This window comes from Miniopterus schreibersii, assembly GCF_964146895.1.
Source record: "Miniopterus schreibersii genome assembly, chromosome: 4".
In the NCBI taxonomy this organism is placed as follows: domain Eukaryota; kingdom Metazoa; phylum Chordata; class Mammalia; order Chiroptera; family Miniopteridae; genus Miniopterus; species Miniopterus schreibersii.
The window spans coordinates 24,453,661-24,470,389 of NC_138105.1; the positions used below are offsets into that span (position 1 = coordinate 24,453,661).

At 35.6% G+C, this 16,729-nt stretch overlaps 1 protein-coding gene and 1 pseudogene across 3 annotated transcripts in view; one reads left to right on the forward strand and one right to left on the reverse strand.

Annotated features, from left to right (window-relative positions):
* AFF4 (ALF transcription elongation factor 4) overlaps positions 1–16,729 on the forward strand; it is a 77,098-nt gene that overhangs the window by 41,710 nt on the left and 18,659 nt on the right. For both annotated transcript variants that reach the window (XM_081134222.1, XM_081134221.1), the window contains 7 exons: positions 6,619–6,655; positions 8,610–8,655; positions 9,963–10,017; positions 10,693–10,730; positions 10,849–11,011; positions 11,673–12,590; positions 16,209–16,297. In XM_081134222.1, coding sequence (XP_080990348.1) covers positions 6,619–6,655; positions 8,610–8,655; positions 9,963–10,017; positions 10,693–10,730; positions 10,849–11,011; positions 11,673–12,590; positions 16,209–16,297 — 1,346 coding nt within the window. The remainder of the gene's footprint in view (positions 1–6,618; positions 6,656–8,609; positions 8,656–9,962; positions 10,018–10,692; positions 10,731–10,848; positions 11,012–11,672; positions 12,591–16,208; positions 16,298–16,729) is intronic.
* On the reverse strand, positions 4,717–5,276 carry LOC308555579 (small ribosomal subunit protein eS26 pseudogene; annotated as a pseudogene). Its single transcript has 2 exons — positions 5,195–5,276; positions 4,717–4,942 (listed from the first exon to the last, which is right to left on the reverse strand). The product of its transcript is annotated as a small ribosomal subunit protein eS26 pseudogene (transcript).

Here is a 16,729-nt window from a genome sequence, read left to right on the forward strand (position 1 = left end):
TCATTCCTCCATTTATAATTAAATTTTGTATTTAGTGTCAGATAGGGGCCCAACTTCATTCTTTTGCATGTGCACGTCCAGTTGTCCCTCCACCATTTGTCGGAAAGAGTATTCTTTCCCCATTAAATTATATTGACACCCATGTGGAAAATCAGTTGACCATACTGTGAGGGTATTTTTGTGGTCTCTCAGTTTTGTTTCACTGATCTATTTGTCTATCTTTATGCCAATATCACACACTGTCTTGATTACTATAGTTTTGTAGTAAGTTTGAAATCAGAAAGTAGGAGTCTTCCAGACCTGTTTTGTGTGATTACTGTAGGGTTTACAATATCACATATCACAATTACTTTTAATCTAGTGCCTTAGGCTGCATGGCTATGCTTCCCGTTTTTTCCCCATTGCCCCCCTCCCCTCCCACCTGGTTCCACCTCATCCCAGGCCTTCACTACACAATTGGCTTGTTCCACATTCTTGGTATGTTCTGTTTTCTTTTGGTTTAATGTACTTTTTTTAAAAAAAATTTCTTAAAGCGGAAACTAAGATCATTGATTTGAGACCTTTCTCGTTTTCTAATATACACTTTGACGGTTAAAATTTCTGTTTAAATAATGTCTTACCTGTAACTCACACATTTTAATATGTGTTGTATTACTTTTATTCAGTTCAAAGTCCTGATTTTTAAAAAATTCATTCTTTGTTCTGTGGGTTATTTTGTAGTGTCATTTAGTTTCTAAATGTTCCACATATTTTTTGTTACTGATTTGTGGTTTAATTACACTGTGGTAAATATTTCACATATACTTGAAAAATATATATATTCTGCTGTTGAATGAAGTGCCCTGTAAATATCAGATGAAGTCGGTTTCTAATATTATTCAAGTTTTCTATGTTCTTATTCATTGTAATTCTACTTGTTCTATTAATTATTGAGAGTTGTAGTTAATTTCCAACTATATTTTGAATTTGTCCTTGCTTGTTCATTTCTTCATACTTTTTAAAAAAATATATCTTTATTGATTTCAGAGAGAGGAAGGGAGAGGGGGGGAGAGAGAGAGAGAGAGAAAGAGAGAGAGAAAGAGAGAGAGAAACATCAATGATGAGAGAGTCATTGATGGTCTGCCTCCTGCATGCACCCCACTGGGGATCGAGCCCGCAACCCGGGCATGTGCCCTGACTGGGAATCGACCATGATCTCCTGGATCCTAAGTCAATGCTCAACCACTGAGCCATGCCCGGCCAGGCTTTTTTTTACTTTTTAAGCTCTGTTTTTAGGTGCATAAACATTTGATATTGTTATTAGCTCTTGATGAATTAACCTGTTTATTATTATGAAATGACACCTTTTAACCCTGCTAATAATATACTTTGTCTCATATTAATATAACGACTCTAGCTTTCTTTTGATTAGTGTATCATATCCCATTTTCCATCCTTTACTTCTAAACTGTGTCCTTGGTGTTTATAATGTATTTCTTGTAGGTATCATTATCATTTTCTCCTTTTTAAATTTCTAATCTGACATTTTTTTGCTCTTTCATTAGGGTATTTATACCATTTATATTTAATGTGATTATTGGTATAGCTGGGTTTAAATTTCTATCATATTGCTTTTTAATACCTACTTGTCACATTTAGTCTTTTTTTTTGTTTTGGCCTTTTGGGTTGAGTATTTTTCATTCTTACATTTTATTTTGGGCTTATTAGTTATAACTGTTGTGCTATTTAATGTTTGTTCCAGGGTTTGTAGAATATATCTTTAACTTACCAAAGTCTATCTTCAAGTAATATTATACCATTCTTTTCTATTATGTAAGAACCTTTCAATATTATGCCTGCATTTCTCCCTTCCCAGCATCTGTACTATTATTGCATATATTTTACTTCCATAAGTTATAAACCCCACAGTATTGTTACTGTTTTCCATTTAAACATTCTGTTATCTTTTAAAAAGATTTAAATAATAAGAAAAAAGGCTTTTGTATTTCCCCACACAGTTACCATTTCCTTTGTATTCACCCAGATTCCTCTCTGTTATAATTTTCCTTCTGCCTAGATTACTTTCTTTAACATGTTTGTCTGCTAGTGATGAATGCTTTTTAGCTTTGGTATGTCCAAAATAAGTATTTATTTTACCTTTCTTTTTAAAGTATTATCACTGGATGTAGAATTCTAGGTTGAAGACATTGCTCTGCTGTCTTCTGGTTTGCATTGTTTCTGATATGTAATTTCCTGTCATTCCTTTTTTCTTTGTATGTAGTGAAAAATTTCATTTTATCTGAGCCAAATAAAATTTCAGTAATTTGGTTATATTAGATAATTAGTAATGAATAAAATATAAGTTTACCCTTATGAGGATTTTTTCAATCTGCATATTAAGTGGACCCACGTAGTTCAAACCCCAGTTGTTCAAGGGTCAACTGTACATATTTTGGAGATACAAATAAAAAGCTTTCTCAGTGATAGGGAGTGCATGATCAGAAAATCTTGAACACTGATTTGTTTAAGCTGTAGTCATCTCCTCCTTAGACCTCTGTAGTAATCGCTTGATATCTTTACTTCCATTCTAGTTTTTCCAGAGCTATTCTCCACTTCTTAATAGCAAGGTTGATCTTCACAATACCCAGTTGTCATTGTATAATTCTTCTACTTAGTAAACTGTACACACACACACACATCTTTAATGTGGTCTGCAAAGTCTACAAGCTATCTAACCCAGCTTCTCAGGTCTTGAGTTTCATTTCTCACTACTCTTTCTTCTGTACTTTTTCTTCCCACAGACTGCCTTTAACTTCTTTATACCAGCTGTACTCCTGTCCTTTACACATGCTGTTCTTTCTACCCTGAACACTTACCTTTCCCTTTCTTTCCCAGTTTACTTCCTACATATCTTTCAGATCTTAACCTGATACTTACTCAAGGAAGCCTGTGCTCATCTTCCTAGCCAAATTCATATTCACATTCATAATCATACTCTCATGCATACCCACATGCGCACAGTGATAAGTTTTCATGTAATACTGTGTATTCGCTCTTCTTTATACTTATCATAATTGCCACTTTACCTTTATTTGCACGAGTAGTTGCAAAGATAGTCATTGATATTATTCACATGGGTGTTAAGCTCCATGAGGACAAGGCCCATGTTTGCTTTTGTTTTTGTTTTTCATTCTGTTTTTCCAGTACTTACATATATGAGTGAATGTCATGCGAAAGAGTTTGTATTTCATCCATTAGAGGCTCTATGAAAAATGGGAGAACCTTGGCTGGGTAATTCAGTTGGAGCCTCGTGCCAAGGTTGTGGGTTTGATCCCCAGTGATGCAGGAATCCACCAGTAAATGCATGAATGGGTGGAGCAACAAATAGATGCTTCTCTCTCTTCCTCCCTCAAATCAATAAAGAAAAATAGGAAAGTAATGATGTTATGTACTAAGACTTGGACTTTAGAAAGGTTAGCAAGAGGCTTTAGTTAAGTGAAGGAGAAAGACTGGAATTAAGTAGATCCATTAGATGGCCATTATAGATGAAAAAAGATGAAGACCTGAAGTCTGGAGAGGAGATAGTGTTGCATTTAGTAGATATTTTGGAGATAGGATCCAGTAGCACTTGGTGATTAGGTGAATAGCTGACTAGTCAGACATGAGAGAAAGGAGTCAGAAATTGCTTAAAAGCTTGGGCTATTAATTTTTAGACCACTTATCAGGTAAATTAGCAATTCAAGAGAATAGAGGATTCTTTTCATTTTTAATGCAATTTACAGGAGTAACCTCTTAGGCACTGCTTTATTTATAGGTTTTTTATGATAGCCTTATTGAGATATAATTCACATACCATGCAATTCACCCATTTGAAGTATATAATTAAGTGGTTTTGAGTATATTTATAGACATGTGCAACCATCACTGCAATTTTAGAACATTTTCATCACCTAATGAAGAAATTCCCTACTCTTTAGGTATTACCTCCTTTCCTTCTGTTCCCTGCCAGCCCTAGTCTACTAGTCTACTCTCTCTCAACAAATTTTCCTTTTCTGGACATTTCTTATAAATGGAATTATACCATATATGGTTTTTTGCACCTGGATTCTTTCACTTAGCATAATGTTTTCAAGGTTCTTCCAAGTTGTAGCATGTATTAGTACTTCATTCGTTTTTATGGCCAACTAATATTTCATTGTATAGATATATATCATGATTTGTATTCATCAGCTGAAGCACATCTGGGTTATTTCAAGCTTTTGGCTATTATGAATAATGCTACTATAAACATTTGTGTACAAGTTTTTGTGTAGACATGTTTTCATTTTGCTTGCTCATATGGTAACTCTATGTTTAATCATTTGAGGAACTGCCAGAATGTTTTCCAAAGTAGCTAGCTACATCATTTTACATTTCCACGAGGCTTTCAGTTTCTCCATATCCTTGGCAACACTTCTTATCTTTGTGATTCTAGTCATCCTAGTGGATGTGAAGTGATATCTATCCATTGTGGGTTTGATTTGTATTTCCCCTGATGAGATATGATGTCAGACAACATCTTTTCATGTGCTTATTGGTCATTTGTGTATCTTCCTTGGAGAAATATATATTCAGACCCTTTGCCCAGTTTTTAATTGGGTTATGTGACTTTTTTTAAGTATGATTTTCTTTTTTTTTCTCCCAGAGAATTTTTCTTTAGTCCTTAAGGGCTCAGCTCCTTACATGGGCTGTGGTGGAGGTCGTGGGGCAGCACTCACAAGTCTAAGATTGGGGTGGGATTGTTTAGTCCTTCCAGGTTTCATGAGACTGATTCCTGACTACCTTGCTGTGAATGGCACAGCTCACACAGTAATGTAGTTTTACATACAGCTTGGGAAGCACATAGCCATCAAAGACACTTGCTTTGGAAACGTCCCTAATGGCTGCGGCCTCTACTATGTTTTGAATGACAAACTTCTTTTTACTTTTTTTTAAATATTTTTTATTGATTTTAGAGAGAGTAAGAGAGGTATAGAAACATCAGTGATGAGAGAATCATCGATTGATTGCCTCCTGCATGCCACCCACGGGGATCAAGCCTGAAACCCTGGCACGTGCCCTGCCCAGGAATCAAACAGTGACCTCCTAGTTCATTGGTCTGACACTCAACCACTGAGCCACACTGGCCAGGCTCTGATGACAAACTTCTTAATGGCCTGGTTCTTGGGCACTTAATCAGGTGCAGGTGGTGCAACAGATAGGCTGCACATGCCCGTTGCCTTTTTTGGCATACCATTGTTCCTTCTTTTCTTGGTCATCTTGGAAGTGAGGACCCGAGAGAGTTGGGTTATTTGTGTTTTTTATCATTAACTGGTAAGAGCTCTTTTTATATTGTAAATATCAGTCTCATCACATATATGATTTGCAAATATTTTCTCCTCATTCTGTGGGTTGTCCTTTTCACTTTGTTGATGGTATCTTTTTAAGCACAAAGTTCTTAATTTTATTTATCTATTGGTTTTCTGTCTTGTGCTTTTGGTGTCATATGTAAGAAATCTTTGCCAAATTCAAGGTCATTAAGATTTGGCACTGCATTATTTTCTAAGAGTTTTATAGTTTTAGCTCTTAAATTTAGGTCTTTGATTCAATGTAAGTTAATTTTTTATATTGTCTGAATTAAGCATCCTACTTCATTCTTTTGCATATGGCTATTTAGTTGACCCAGCACCATTTGTTGACAAGACTATTCTTTTCCCATTGGGTGGTCTTGGCACCCTTGTTGAGTATCAGTTGACCACAGATGTAGGTTTCTAACTTTTTTTAATAGCAAAACTATATTTTAGCTTTCATACTTTTTGGATTTTTCTTTCACAAATAATTAAAATTAAAAGAAGATTGTGCTTATTTTAAAGAGGCATTTAGGGATGTTTGTGTGATTTCAGTACTACATAGTGTACCACAGACTTAACTTAGAAAAATGGGCAGTTTACACATGTAAAACAGCTATTCTGATCATGAAAGTTGAGTTTGGAAACTCATGTTTCACTGACAGTGACATTTTGGCTTCTTTTTTACCAGTGCTTCCTGAGTACCAGGCACTGTGCTAGTATAGGGAGTATAAATAAATAAGTATATGACAATCTCTTCAAGTTGCTGATTGTAAGATTCTGGAAGCAGAGAGAAGAAGAGAGTAAAATGACATGGGAATACCTTGTAGGTTTCTTTAGTCTGTAAAAGTGGTATATTTTGAGATTGTATAGGTCGTACAGCTATTTTCACCCTAGTATAAAGTTCTTGGTGTATTACCTTTTTAAAAAGAAAAATTAAACATTTTCTTAAAACCAAGAATCTTAAATTTAAATCATTTGCTTTTCCAGGGCTCTAAATTAGGATATGAATACCATGCTGAAAAGAAATGAATGAGAAACAGTTAGGTTGCTTTTTGTAGTTAGCTCTGGGAAAGTCCATTATTGATGACAAAATTGCTGAGGCTGATCAGATTCCATTAAATTCTTTTGTATTTCTTTTATGTATTCTTAGGAATTCAACATAATTATTCATTAAATTAGCTGGAATTGAATAATTTCACTTGAAGCATTTTTCACTAATAAAACCTTTTCACTTAATGTTACTATATAATTTTTGTCCCATTTATCACAGGAGTCTCAGCAGTCCAGCTTTGGCCCTGGAGAACAAAGTGAGTATTTCTTTTCCTCTTGGTTTTCTTCAACATTTCCTTTCTCATGGTCATATCATATATTGCTTTAATAAGTTCTTGCATGTCTTATCCCGATTTTTATAATATGATTAGTAATGGATTCAACTGAATTTTCCCCCCCAAAATAATGCCTGTATTTCTCAAGAGATAATATGAAACCAATGCATTTGTAATGGGAATAGCAAACCAGCATTGGAACAGTGTAGTTTTAAGGTTTCAAGTAGCAGCTCATTGTGTAAACCTTAATTGAGCATTGTAAAATTAATTCGTGCAAAGCAGGATTTTGGCTAAGTTTTAAGCACACACAAAACTAAGAAGAAAGTTGTTAACCAAATAATGAATGTTGGAACATGCTCTCTGGTAGAGACCAGTATATGACAATACTTTACGGAAGATGGCAACATTCTACACAGTAATAAACGTGTGTATTACGTCCATGATTCAAACACTCCAAAGAGTTGTAATGCATGTATTTCTCTATGAAAGTACCTAAAATCAATACATTTGTACTTGCTTCTTCAAAGTCTTTTGAGAAGAGTCTATCAATTGAATCTTGATATGCTTAAAAAATGAAGAATTACAGATTATTGGAGATCAAAATTAACTTTTTATTATTAAGTATTTGAACTACAAAGTTCATGAATTCAATTCGATTGACACCTTATAAACCCAAAAGCCATTCTGTCTTTCCATCTGCTTCATGAAGATACTTGGTTCTGTGATAGCAAAACTCCAGGTAAGAAGGGATCACTGTAGCTTACAATGGCTCTTCTCTTCCTGTTTGTATATTTATTTATTCATTTGGTCTGGGAAGAAAGTCTGCTGTCTGCTACACAGTCCCCTTCTACCTCCACTCTCTTAGCCTCTCAGAGGAACTTGAGGGAAAGATAGCCTTAGGGAATTCAAGCATGGTCCCAAGACCTGATGGCTGTGCGAATTGACAATGGTAAGGGTAGCAGTAAGGTCAGGAACTGTAGCAAATGTCTAGGCTTCATTATATAGCTCTGTAACAAAACCAGTGTTCTCTTTGCCAAGAGCAGTACCTTCTTAAGTAAGGTAGATTTACACTGGTAATAAGCTATTTTGGGAGATAAAAATATGGAACTTTTTGACACTTAGCATGTTATCTTTAGTGATCTTAAAAACGAAACTAGAAGAAATTCCTCCGAATATTAACAAACTTTATTTTATATATCCATTTCTTAATTCTGCATTAAAGCTATAGTTATAGGAAAAAGGGACCTGACATTGTGAATATACAGAAAACAGCTAGCTAATAGACCTTAGAGTTTACATTTTCTCTCTTAAAATCTTTAAGAATGTCTCATTCTTTCTTTTATTCCCTGACCCCCATTCTCTCTCCCAAAGCTAACTATTGGCAGATGGGATCATAAGCTGCACCTACTCTTTATTACCATTTTGTTAATTTATTTTAAAGTTTTTGTAGTATAAAGCTCTAGCTCATTCTTTTTAGCATTAAAATTGTGTTATATTGTATGAAAATACCATAATTTGTTTGACTAGTCCCTTCTTGAGGGACGTTTGTTTCCAGATTTTGCTGTTATAAACTATATTATAATAAACATCCATGTGTATGTTCATGTTTATGTACTCCTCCAGATATATATGTAAGGTAAATTCCTTTTATTATAATTGCTAAGTCAGTGGATATGCGCATTTAACAGTATTGATTAGATAATATTATCAGATTGCCCTTCAGAAAGATTGCATGAGTTTATAGTTCTACCAACAGCATATGAGCATGCCTATTTCCTTCAGTATCTCATATTATCAGACTTTAAAGTGTTACAAATGAATGAAGAATTGTATCTTGTCATTTTGATTTATATTTCCTTGAGGGTATATTGATAGATATTTTATAATCTAAATAGCCCTACTTCAGTTAGTGATTTCTGCATTCTTTTTATTCTAGAAAGATACAATCCTTCTAAAACCTCAAATGGGCATCAGTCTAAATCGTAAGTTTATTGTTTAATAAGTTTAATGTTTCTTTTTTGCTAAACGTCTACATGTAGTGTCTGGATATTTAGAACAACACTTAGAAACATGTACTTAATCTTTGAGTGTCTGGCAAAAACTTTGACATATTCACACATGTGAACTGATTCACCGAGCTGCATTATTAAATCATGGAGGCTGAGAGGAATTCAGAGTAAGTTATTTGCTTACAGGGAATTAGAGAGATGCACTAAGCCCTTTTCCAAAAGAAAACTCTTTTTCTGTCCCACTTAATTGGGCCAGCTGTAAAACATGTCATAATTCTATAATCATCTGGTTACTGTGTTTCTTTGTGATTATTTTATGTGATAACTCAGAATTTGGGGTCAGATTTAGAAATCATGTTAAGCTTTGAGGGGAAAATGTAGTTATTAAAGTGAAAGATTTTTCTCCCACTGATTGGAGACTGTCATGAAATTTTGAGAAGAAAAGTAATGAAACTACTAGTAATGAGAAATTAAAACTTTTTCTAGTTTTAGTTCTCCCTAAGCTTTGTATTAATTTTCCTCTTCTGTAAAAAGGCAAGGAGTGTTTTATGGTCTGTTACTCAGATTTTAATTTTAATTTTGATGTTATGTCCTTAAGAAAAATATGTCTTTTTGTTTTTTAAATTGATTTGATCAAGGAAGATTTGGAACCTGGAGCTTATTTTTAATACATACATGGTCATTTGTATGGTATAGCCAAGTTTCTTGTCCATAATTGTTACTTCTATACAGGGTACTCATCTTGCTTAGTGAGGTATGTATGAACTAGAACTTTGCCTTTGTGTTCAGGTTTTCACAATTACCCAGTTGTACAGATCTCTTCATGGAACATTGGGGACAATGAAAGAGAATTACCGATGCTTTTATTTTATCTTCCTTCTTTTTAGTAGTTATATCTCTCTAGTGGACTGTTGGGTATGAGTATGATAATTTGTCTTAATAATTTGTGTGTGTGTGCAATTAGAGAAAAATAAGAGATAACAAAAGTGAATATAAGAGTTTCTAGAAGTTGGCTTTTATTTAATTAGAAAAGAAAGTGAATATTTTACTTATGGAAAAGTTGGAGTTTCTGGAATTTTAAATTACTTCTCAGTTTTTACTCTGGATGTGAACCAAACCAGAGAGAATAAGACTTATTGATTCTTTTCTTTGTTTTTCACTTGAAACTTTGGTGGCTACCACAGTGATTATTTGTAGAATTCTTAGTAGATATTTAATATTCTGGTATGCCATGATAAATTGTTCCAAAAATAATAACCCTTTCTGCCTTTTCCCTCTAGTATGTTAAAAGATGACTTAAAGCTAAGCAGCAGTGAAGACAGTGATGGGGAACAGGTGTGTCTACTACTACATGATTTTGCCAGTCTCATACAGTATTTGTTTTCATTGTTTTTTATAAAAAATTATAATTGAAGAATATATTTATGATCCAGTTATTTAAAATAAGTTACTTTCTACTTTTTAACATTTGGATGTTGTATTTCTGCTCTGTCTTTAAACCTCCATTAAAAAAAATTTTTTTTTAATTCTTACCCAACCATATGTTTTTATTGATTTTAGAGGGGGGGGGAGGGAAGGAGGGAGGGGAAGGGAAAGGAAGAGAAACATCAATCGGTGGCTTCCCAAATGCACCCCGACCGGGGATTGAACTTGAAACCTAGCCATGTTCTCTAATCGGGAATCTAACCTGCAGCCTTTTGGTGTATGGAACGACGCTCCAACCAACTGAGTCACCCGGCCAGGGCAAAATTGGCTTTTTCTTAATACTTATCATGGATCAGAATATACTCATGAATCATGAGATTGTTGACAAGAACTATTAACAAAGCTTTTCATCTTATCCTGGCAATTAGTTATTCTTTAGGTAAAACAGTATGTTGTGTTAAGTGTAAATATTGATGCATACATTAGAGAAACCAGTTTTTCATGAAACGTTCAGATATTGTTCACATTAAGCAGATGGAATGCTGTTTATTCATTCACGGATTTCCTCTCATGTTTAAATTTTAGGATTGTGATAAGACAATGCCAAGGAGTACACCAGGAAGGTAGCCATTCTTTTATTTCTTAAAATTGGTTGTCAGATTTGAATGTGTTCCTGTTATCATTGTTAAAAAAAAATAAAACAAAAAGACTTTTGGTCATTATATGTTTTATCTCTTTTAGTAACTCTGAACCTTCACACCATAATAGTGAAGGAGCAGATAACTCCAGGGATGATTCTAGCAGCCACAGTGGATCTGAAAGCAGCTCTGGATCTGACTCAGAGAGTGAAAGTAGTTCCAGTGACAGTGAGGCAAATGAGCCATCTCAGAGTGCATCTCCTGAGGTGAGAGGGAGGCGGGGGGTACCTTCCTTAGGCCCTCTCAAGGCCCCTGGTGATGGCCAGTTGAAACCTGATTCAAATATAAAAGGTGAAGGAAAGAATGTTACATATTCTGACAAAAAGAAATTGAGCTGTGTATCTTGGAGAAAACTAGGTACTTTGGTTCCTTGTTATTTGAACAAACATTTGGTCTAGATTAGGTACTACTTGAGGCCATATTTCAGGTCATGAAAATACTGGAATTTTCTGTTTGGGCTTTATTTTTGTATCTTAACATGTAATTTATGTTACGTATTGTGGATAAAAAGAGTCTTATAGTGTAATTCTACTGTAGGTTGATAAAATGTGATTTGAAATCTCTATTGGTACCTACATCATTTGTTCACTTTCTGGATATTATACGGCCTTTTAAAATTTGGGCTTTGTAGATGGATTCCTGACAGTATTTAATATTTAAAGGCCATACGTAACATTAAGCTGCTATCTTCTCATTTAAGTGATTAGAGCTGATAGTCACTATTTAGCCCTTTGCTTTGGCTCAATCAGAGCTATGAAAAGCAAGTAACCTTAGTGGCATTAGGCATTGTGTTTTTCCTTTTCCTGCGACTGTAAATGAGGGAGAAAGCTTCAGTATTGAAAACGTATTTATTTCTCTGTCTTTCAGCCTGAACCACCACCAACAAACAAATGGCAACTTGATAATTGGTTGAATAAAGTGAACCCACATAAAGTGTCACCAGCTTCTTCTGTGGACAGTAACATCCCATCATCTCAAGGCTATAAAAAGGAAGGCCGAGAACAGGGCACTGGGAATAGCTACACTGATCCAGGTGGGCCTAAAGAAACAAGTTCCACTACTCCTGGACGAGACTCCAAAACCACTCAAAAGGGATCAGAAAGTGGGCGTGGGAGGCAGAAGTCTCCTGCACAGAGTGACAGTACAACACAGAGGAGAACTGTAGGCAAAAAGCAACCCAAAAAGGCAGAGAAGGCAGCTGCTGAAGAGCCCCGTGGAGGCTTAAAGATAGAAAGTGAAACCCCCGTAGACATGGCTACCAGTATGCCCTCCAGCAGACACAAAGCAGCCACCAAAGGCTCAAGGAAACCCAACATAAAAAAGGAGTCCAAATCTTCCCCTCGCCCTTCAGCAGAGAAAAAGAAATACAAGTCAACAAGTAAATCTTCCCAGAAATCGAGGGAAATCATAGAAACAGATACCTCATCCTCAGATTCGGATGAAAGCGAGAGCCTTCCTCCTTCCTCACAAACTCCTAAGTACCCTGAGAGTAATAGGACTCCTGTTAAACCCTCCTCAGTGGAGGAAGAAGATAGCTTTTTTCGGCAACGAATATTCTCTCCTATGGAAGAGAAGGAACTTCTTTCACCCCTTAGTGAGCCTGATGACAGGTATCCACTTATTGTGAAGATTGACCTGAATCTCTTGACTAGAATACCAGGAAAGCCTTACAAAGAAACAGAGCCACCCAAGGGGGAGAAGAAAAATGTGCCAGAGAAGCACACAAGAGAGGCTCAGAAACAAGCCTCAGAAAAAGTTTCCACCAAAGGCAAGAGGAAACATAAGGTTTGTAAAGGTCTCGTTGTTTCTGTTTTTAAACATCAGAATCTGAAATGCAGTGGAAATCTCAGCGCAAAATAACTAGTTGAATAGTAGCCATGAGGGAAATAGAGGGTAAGCCCAAGGCCCAGTCGAGGCTACAAATAGAACAGTCTCCTAAAGACCACTGTGCCTCTGCCTGTCTCCTTTAGTAAAGCAGCATCGTTTCTAGTCAGGTGCTTCTGTTCAGAGTGTATCCTGGCCAGTGTAGAGGTGAGAATGAAGCAGAGATTGCAAACTGGCCTTCACAGCGTTCTTTAAATTTTGGTTTGAAATGTCTTTAGTTGGGGGTATGTACTCTCCAGGTTGTCACACTTCTCTCTCATACCCAGACCAAGTCGCACTTTCTAAATTACTAATTCCAGCTAAAAAATTTGTCTCACTAATTTAGACATTTCACCAATCTACTGTACATAACTATGCCCAGCTCTTTTCCCTTTTCAGACACCTATATCTGCAAGTTCAGAACTAAAAACATCTGCTGGCATATACTTCTCATCTCTAAATACTTCCAAGATAATTTGGATTTAGAAATGAAGCTTGGTGTATATATTTAAGGTCAGCTTTTTTTAGAACCTGGAAATGTGAAAACTCACGATGTCTATGATTGGAGGAAAATAGACATATAATGGAAAAAGCTGAACAGTTTACATATTTAATGGAGAATCTTTGAGAAAAACAGCCTGATCTTTTCAGTTCTAGTGAGTTTTTAGAGCAACGTAAATTTTAATAATCTGTTTTGAAGAATAGTGTAATTTCCTGATACATAGATAGATGGTGAATATGATTGTAAAAGACTGAAAGCGTGAGCAGGGGAACAGATAGGTACCAGGTGGTCTCAGAGTAAAATCCCAATCCCAGCTGACCTTGAGGATAAGAAGAATACAGCATTTTCTTAAAATGAAGTGAGCTAGACGTTTTTCCTCTCTTTCTGATACAACCACAGTACTACGTGCACATAAGATATATTTGAACAAACTAGAATAATACTTGTGTTTATTTTTTGTATCTTCATAAATTGAAGATACTTTAAAGTCTGAATTTCTAGAAAATTGAAGCTTATTACTTTCAGTGCTATAGCTAATGAGTTTCCATTATTGTAGTGTGGGATGCTTTATTCAACTAAGCTGTTTAGGGCTGTTTAGGGCTGCTGGCCCCTGTAGTCCACAGCCTTGGATTGTTAGATGTGGTTATGGGATTTAATTCATAGAATTAAATTCATTTAATTCATGAAATAAGAACTTGTATATAATAGACTCTGCTCTTTAGAAAACTAAGGTATGGAATGCAAAGCCGGTCCTTTTGTGCTTAAGTATTCCGTGTTCTTTATAAGATTTTAAAGTATTTAAAATATAATAGAGAAAATGAAGGTCCTTTTTACTCTTTTTTTTAAAAATATGTGTTTATTGATTTTAGAGAGAAAGGAAGGAGGAGGGAGAGAAACATTGATGAAGAGGGAGAGAAACAATGATGTGAGAAGCTAAGATTGGTTGCCTCCTGTATGCACCCTGACCGGAGACCGAGCCTGCAACCTGGGCATGTGCCCTGACGGGATCAAACTGGGACCTTTTATTGCATGGGACAATGCTCAACCAACTGAGCCACAATGGCCTTTTTAGTCTTTTTGTTTAAAAAGATATTATTACAAGAAAATGTCCCCTTCTTCTAAAAAGAGTACCCCATATCTCCTCCCCTCCCTTATATCTCACTTGTATATATTCCTCCCAAGTATTCTTTATCAGTACTTGTCAGTCAGCCCTGGCTGGTGTGGCTCTGTTGGTTGGGTGTTGTCCCGTGTACCAAAGGGTTGCTGGTTCAATTCCCGGTCAGGTCACATACCTGGGTTGTGGGCTTGATCCCCGGTAGGGGGCAGTGCCGGTTGCAGCCAATCGATGTTTCTCTCTCATTAGTGTTTCTATCATTCTCCCTTCCTCTCTCTCTAAAATAAATAAAAACATGTCTTTAAAAATACTTGTAAGTCAAATTTTGATTTTATAAAATATATAACACCAGGAAACTTGGTGCTGATTTTTGAGATTGGTGGCTTTGGTAAAATTGTCAGGCAGTTCTTAAAGATAAAGCAGATGATACTGACAGGAGACCCAGCCAAAGGTAATGAGGGATGTAGATTTCTTTTTCTCATGTTTCCTGTGTTCATCTTTAATCATTTGTGGTAGGGCAGCGGTTTTCAACCTTTTTCAGCTCGTGGTACACATAAACTAATTACTAAAATTCTGTTGCACACCAAAAAATATTTTTTTGCCAATCTGACACAAAAAAAGATATAATTTTTATTCATTCACACAGGACTGCTATTGTTGTGTTGGCTTTTGTCATTTTTTTTGTTGACAGTCTAAGGGAAAAGAAGTTAGTGCCCTTGACTAGTCAGGTATTGGATGTATTAAAATTTATTTGTGCATACTGGTTGAAAATCGCTGGTGTAGAGGAATAGATTATGTTATGGCTGCATGTTTGCAATCTTGTGCCCTGAAATTTAAAGCAAATATCAAATTGGAAAACTGAGGTTCATCCTGGGAGGTATCATTGACAATTACAGATTTTCCCAAAGCTTTTGTTTTAGCAAGAAAATTTTTTAGAAATCATTAGGTTCAATTTACAATAAAAAGATGGGCAGTAACAAGTGTTGAAGATGTGAAGGAATTTGAATTTTCAAACAGTGCTGGTGGGAATGTAAAATGATATAGCAGCTTTGGAATAGTATGGCAGTTTCTCAGAAAGGTACACACAGTATTATCTTATGTCCCAGCAATTCCACTCTTAGATATATATACCCAAGAGAAATGAAAACATGTCTACACAAAAACTTGTACTTAAATGTTCTTAGCAGTATTATTCATGTTAGCCCAAAAGGTGGAGAACAACCTAAATGGCCATCAACTGATGAATGGATAAATAAAATGTGGTATATCCATATAATGAAGTATATGCAGCCATAAAAAGGAATGAAGTACTGATACATGCTACAACATGGATGAGCCTTAAAAAGGTTATGCTAAGTGAAGGGAGCCAGCACTCATATGATTCCGTTTATATGAACTGTCTAGAATAGGCAAATTCATAAAGACAAAATGTACAGTTTAATGATTGCTAGTGTCTTGGGATGAAGACAATTGGGAGTAACTGCTAATGGGTACAGGTGTCTTTTTAAGATGATGAAATGGTCTAAAATGTGTTGTTGTGGTGGTTGTAGAACTCCGTGAATATACTAAAAGCCTTGAACTGTGTACTTTTAAAGATTGAATTTTATGGTATGTGAATTATATCTTAATTACAATTTCACACACCCCTGCTCCCACCCAGAAATCATTAGTCTGAAAAGATGCCATCTAAAAGACTACAGGAAATTTGTTTTAATATTTGGACTCTTTATCTAAAATAGGAGTCTTCTACTGAGACTTAAAACTTACTTCACTGAACATTGTTTAAATGAATTCTTTTACTTCACATTTGTTGTCTTACTGAAGTTTATCGGGGATAAGCTGTTTGAGGGTGACTAGTTCTGGAAACTAAAATTAGATGAATAAAGTTCAAGCCCAGCAGCTTTTTTTTCTGTTTTTCATATAGAATGAAGATGATAACCGAGCCAATGAGAGCAAGAAACCCAAAACAGAGGACAAGAGTTCAGCAGGCCACAAGCCATCCAGCAACAGAGAGTACGTCCCCCGAACATGTTACATGTGTATTAATATATGTGTCTCATTTGCTGTTGGGTACTTTCTAACACACTTTTATAATGTTCCTTATAGCAAGAATATATCATACACATGTATACACATAACATAAACCAAATAGTGGAAGCTTTTGCTTTTAGCTAACAGAGATGGAAAGCATTTGAGATTTAATCACTTCTTTTTAGTGGAGTTAGGGGTGAGTATAGGATAAGAATTAAAGTAAGGCTTTGCCACTTTCTGGCTAGATAAGCCTATCTGTAACTTGCAAGAGACTAATAGCTAATTTATGAGCATTAATATCTTCATTCACCATTCATCTTTTTGTTTAGTTTTGCAACCAGTATTTATCGAATACTTATTGTGTTGCAGACCAAGGGTTAGGCACTAGGTATACAACCACGGGGGAAAGCCAGA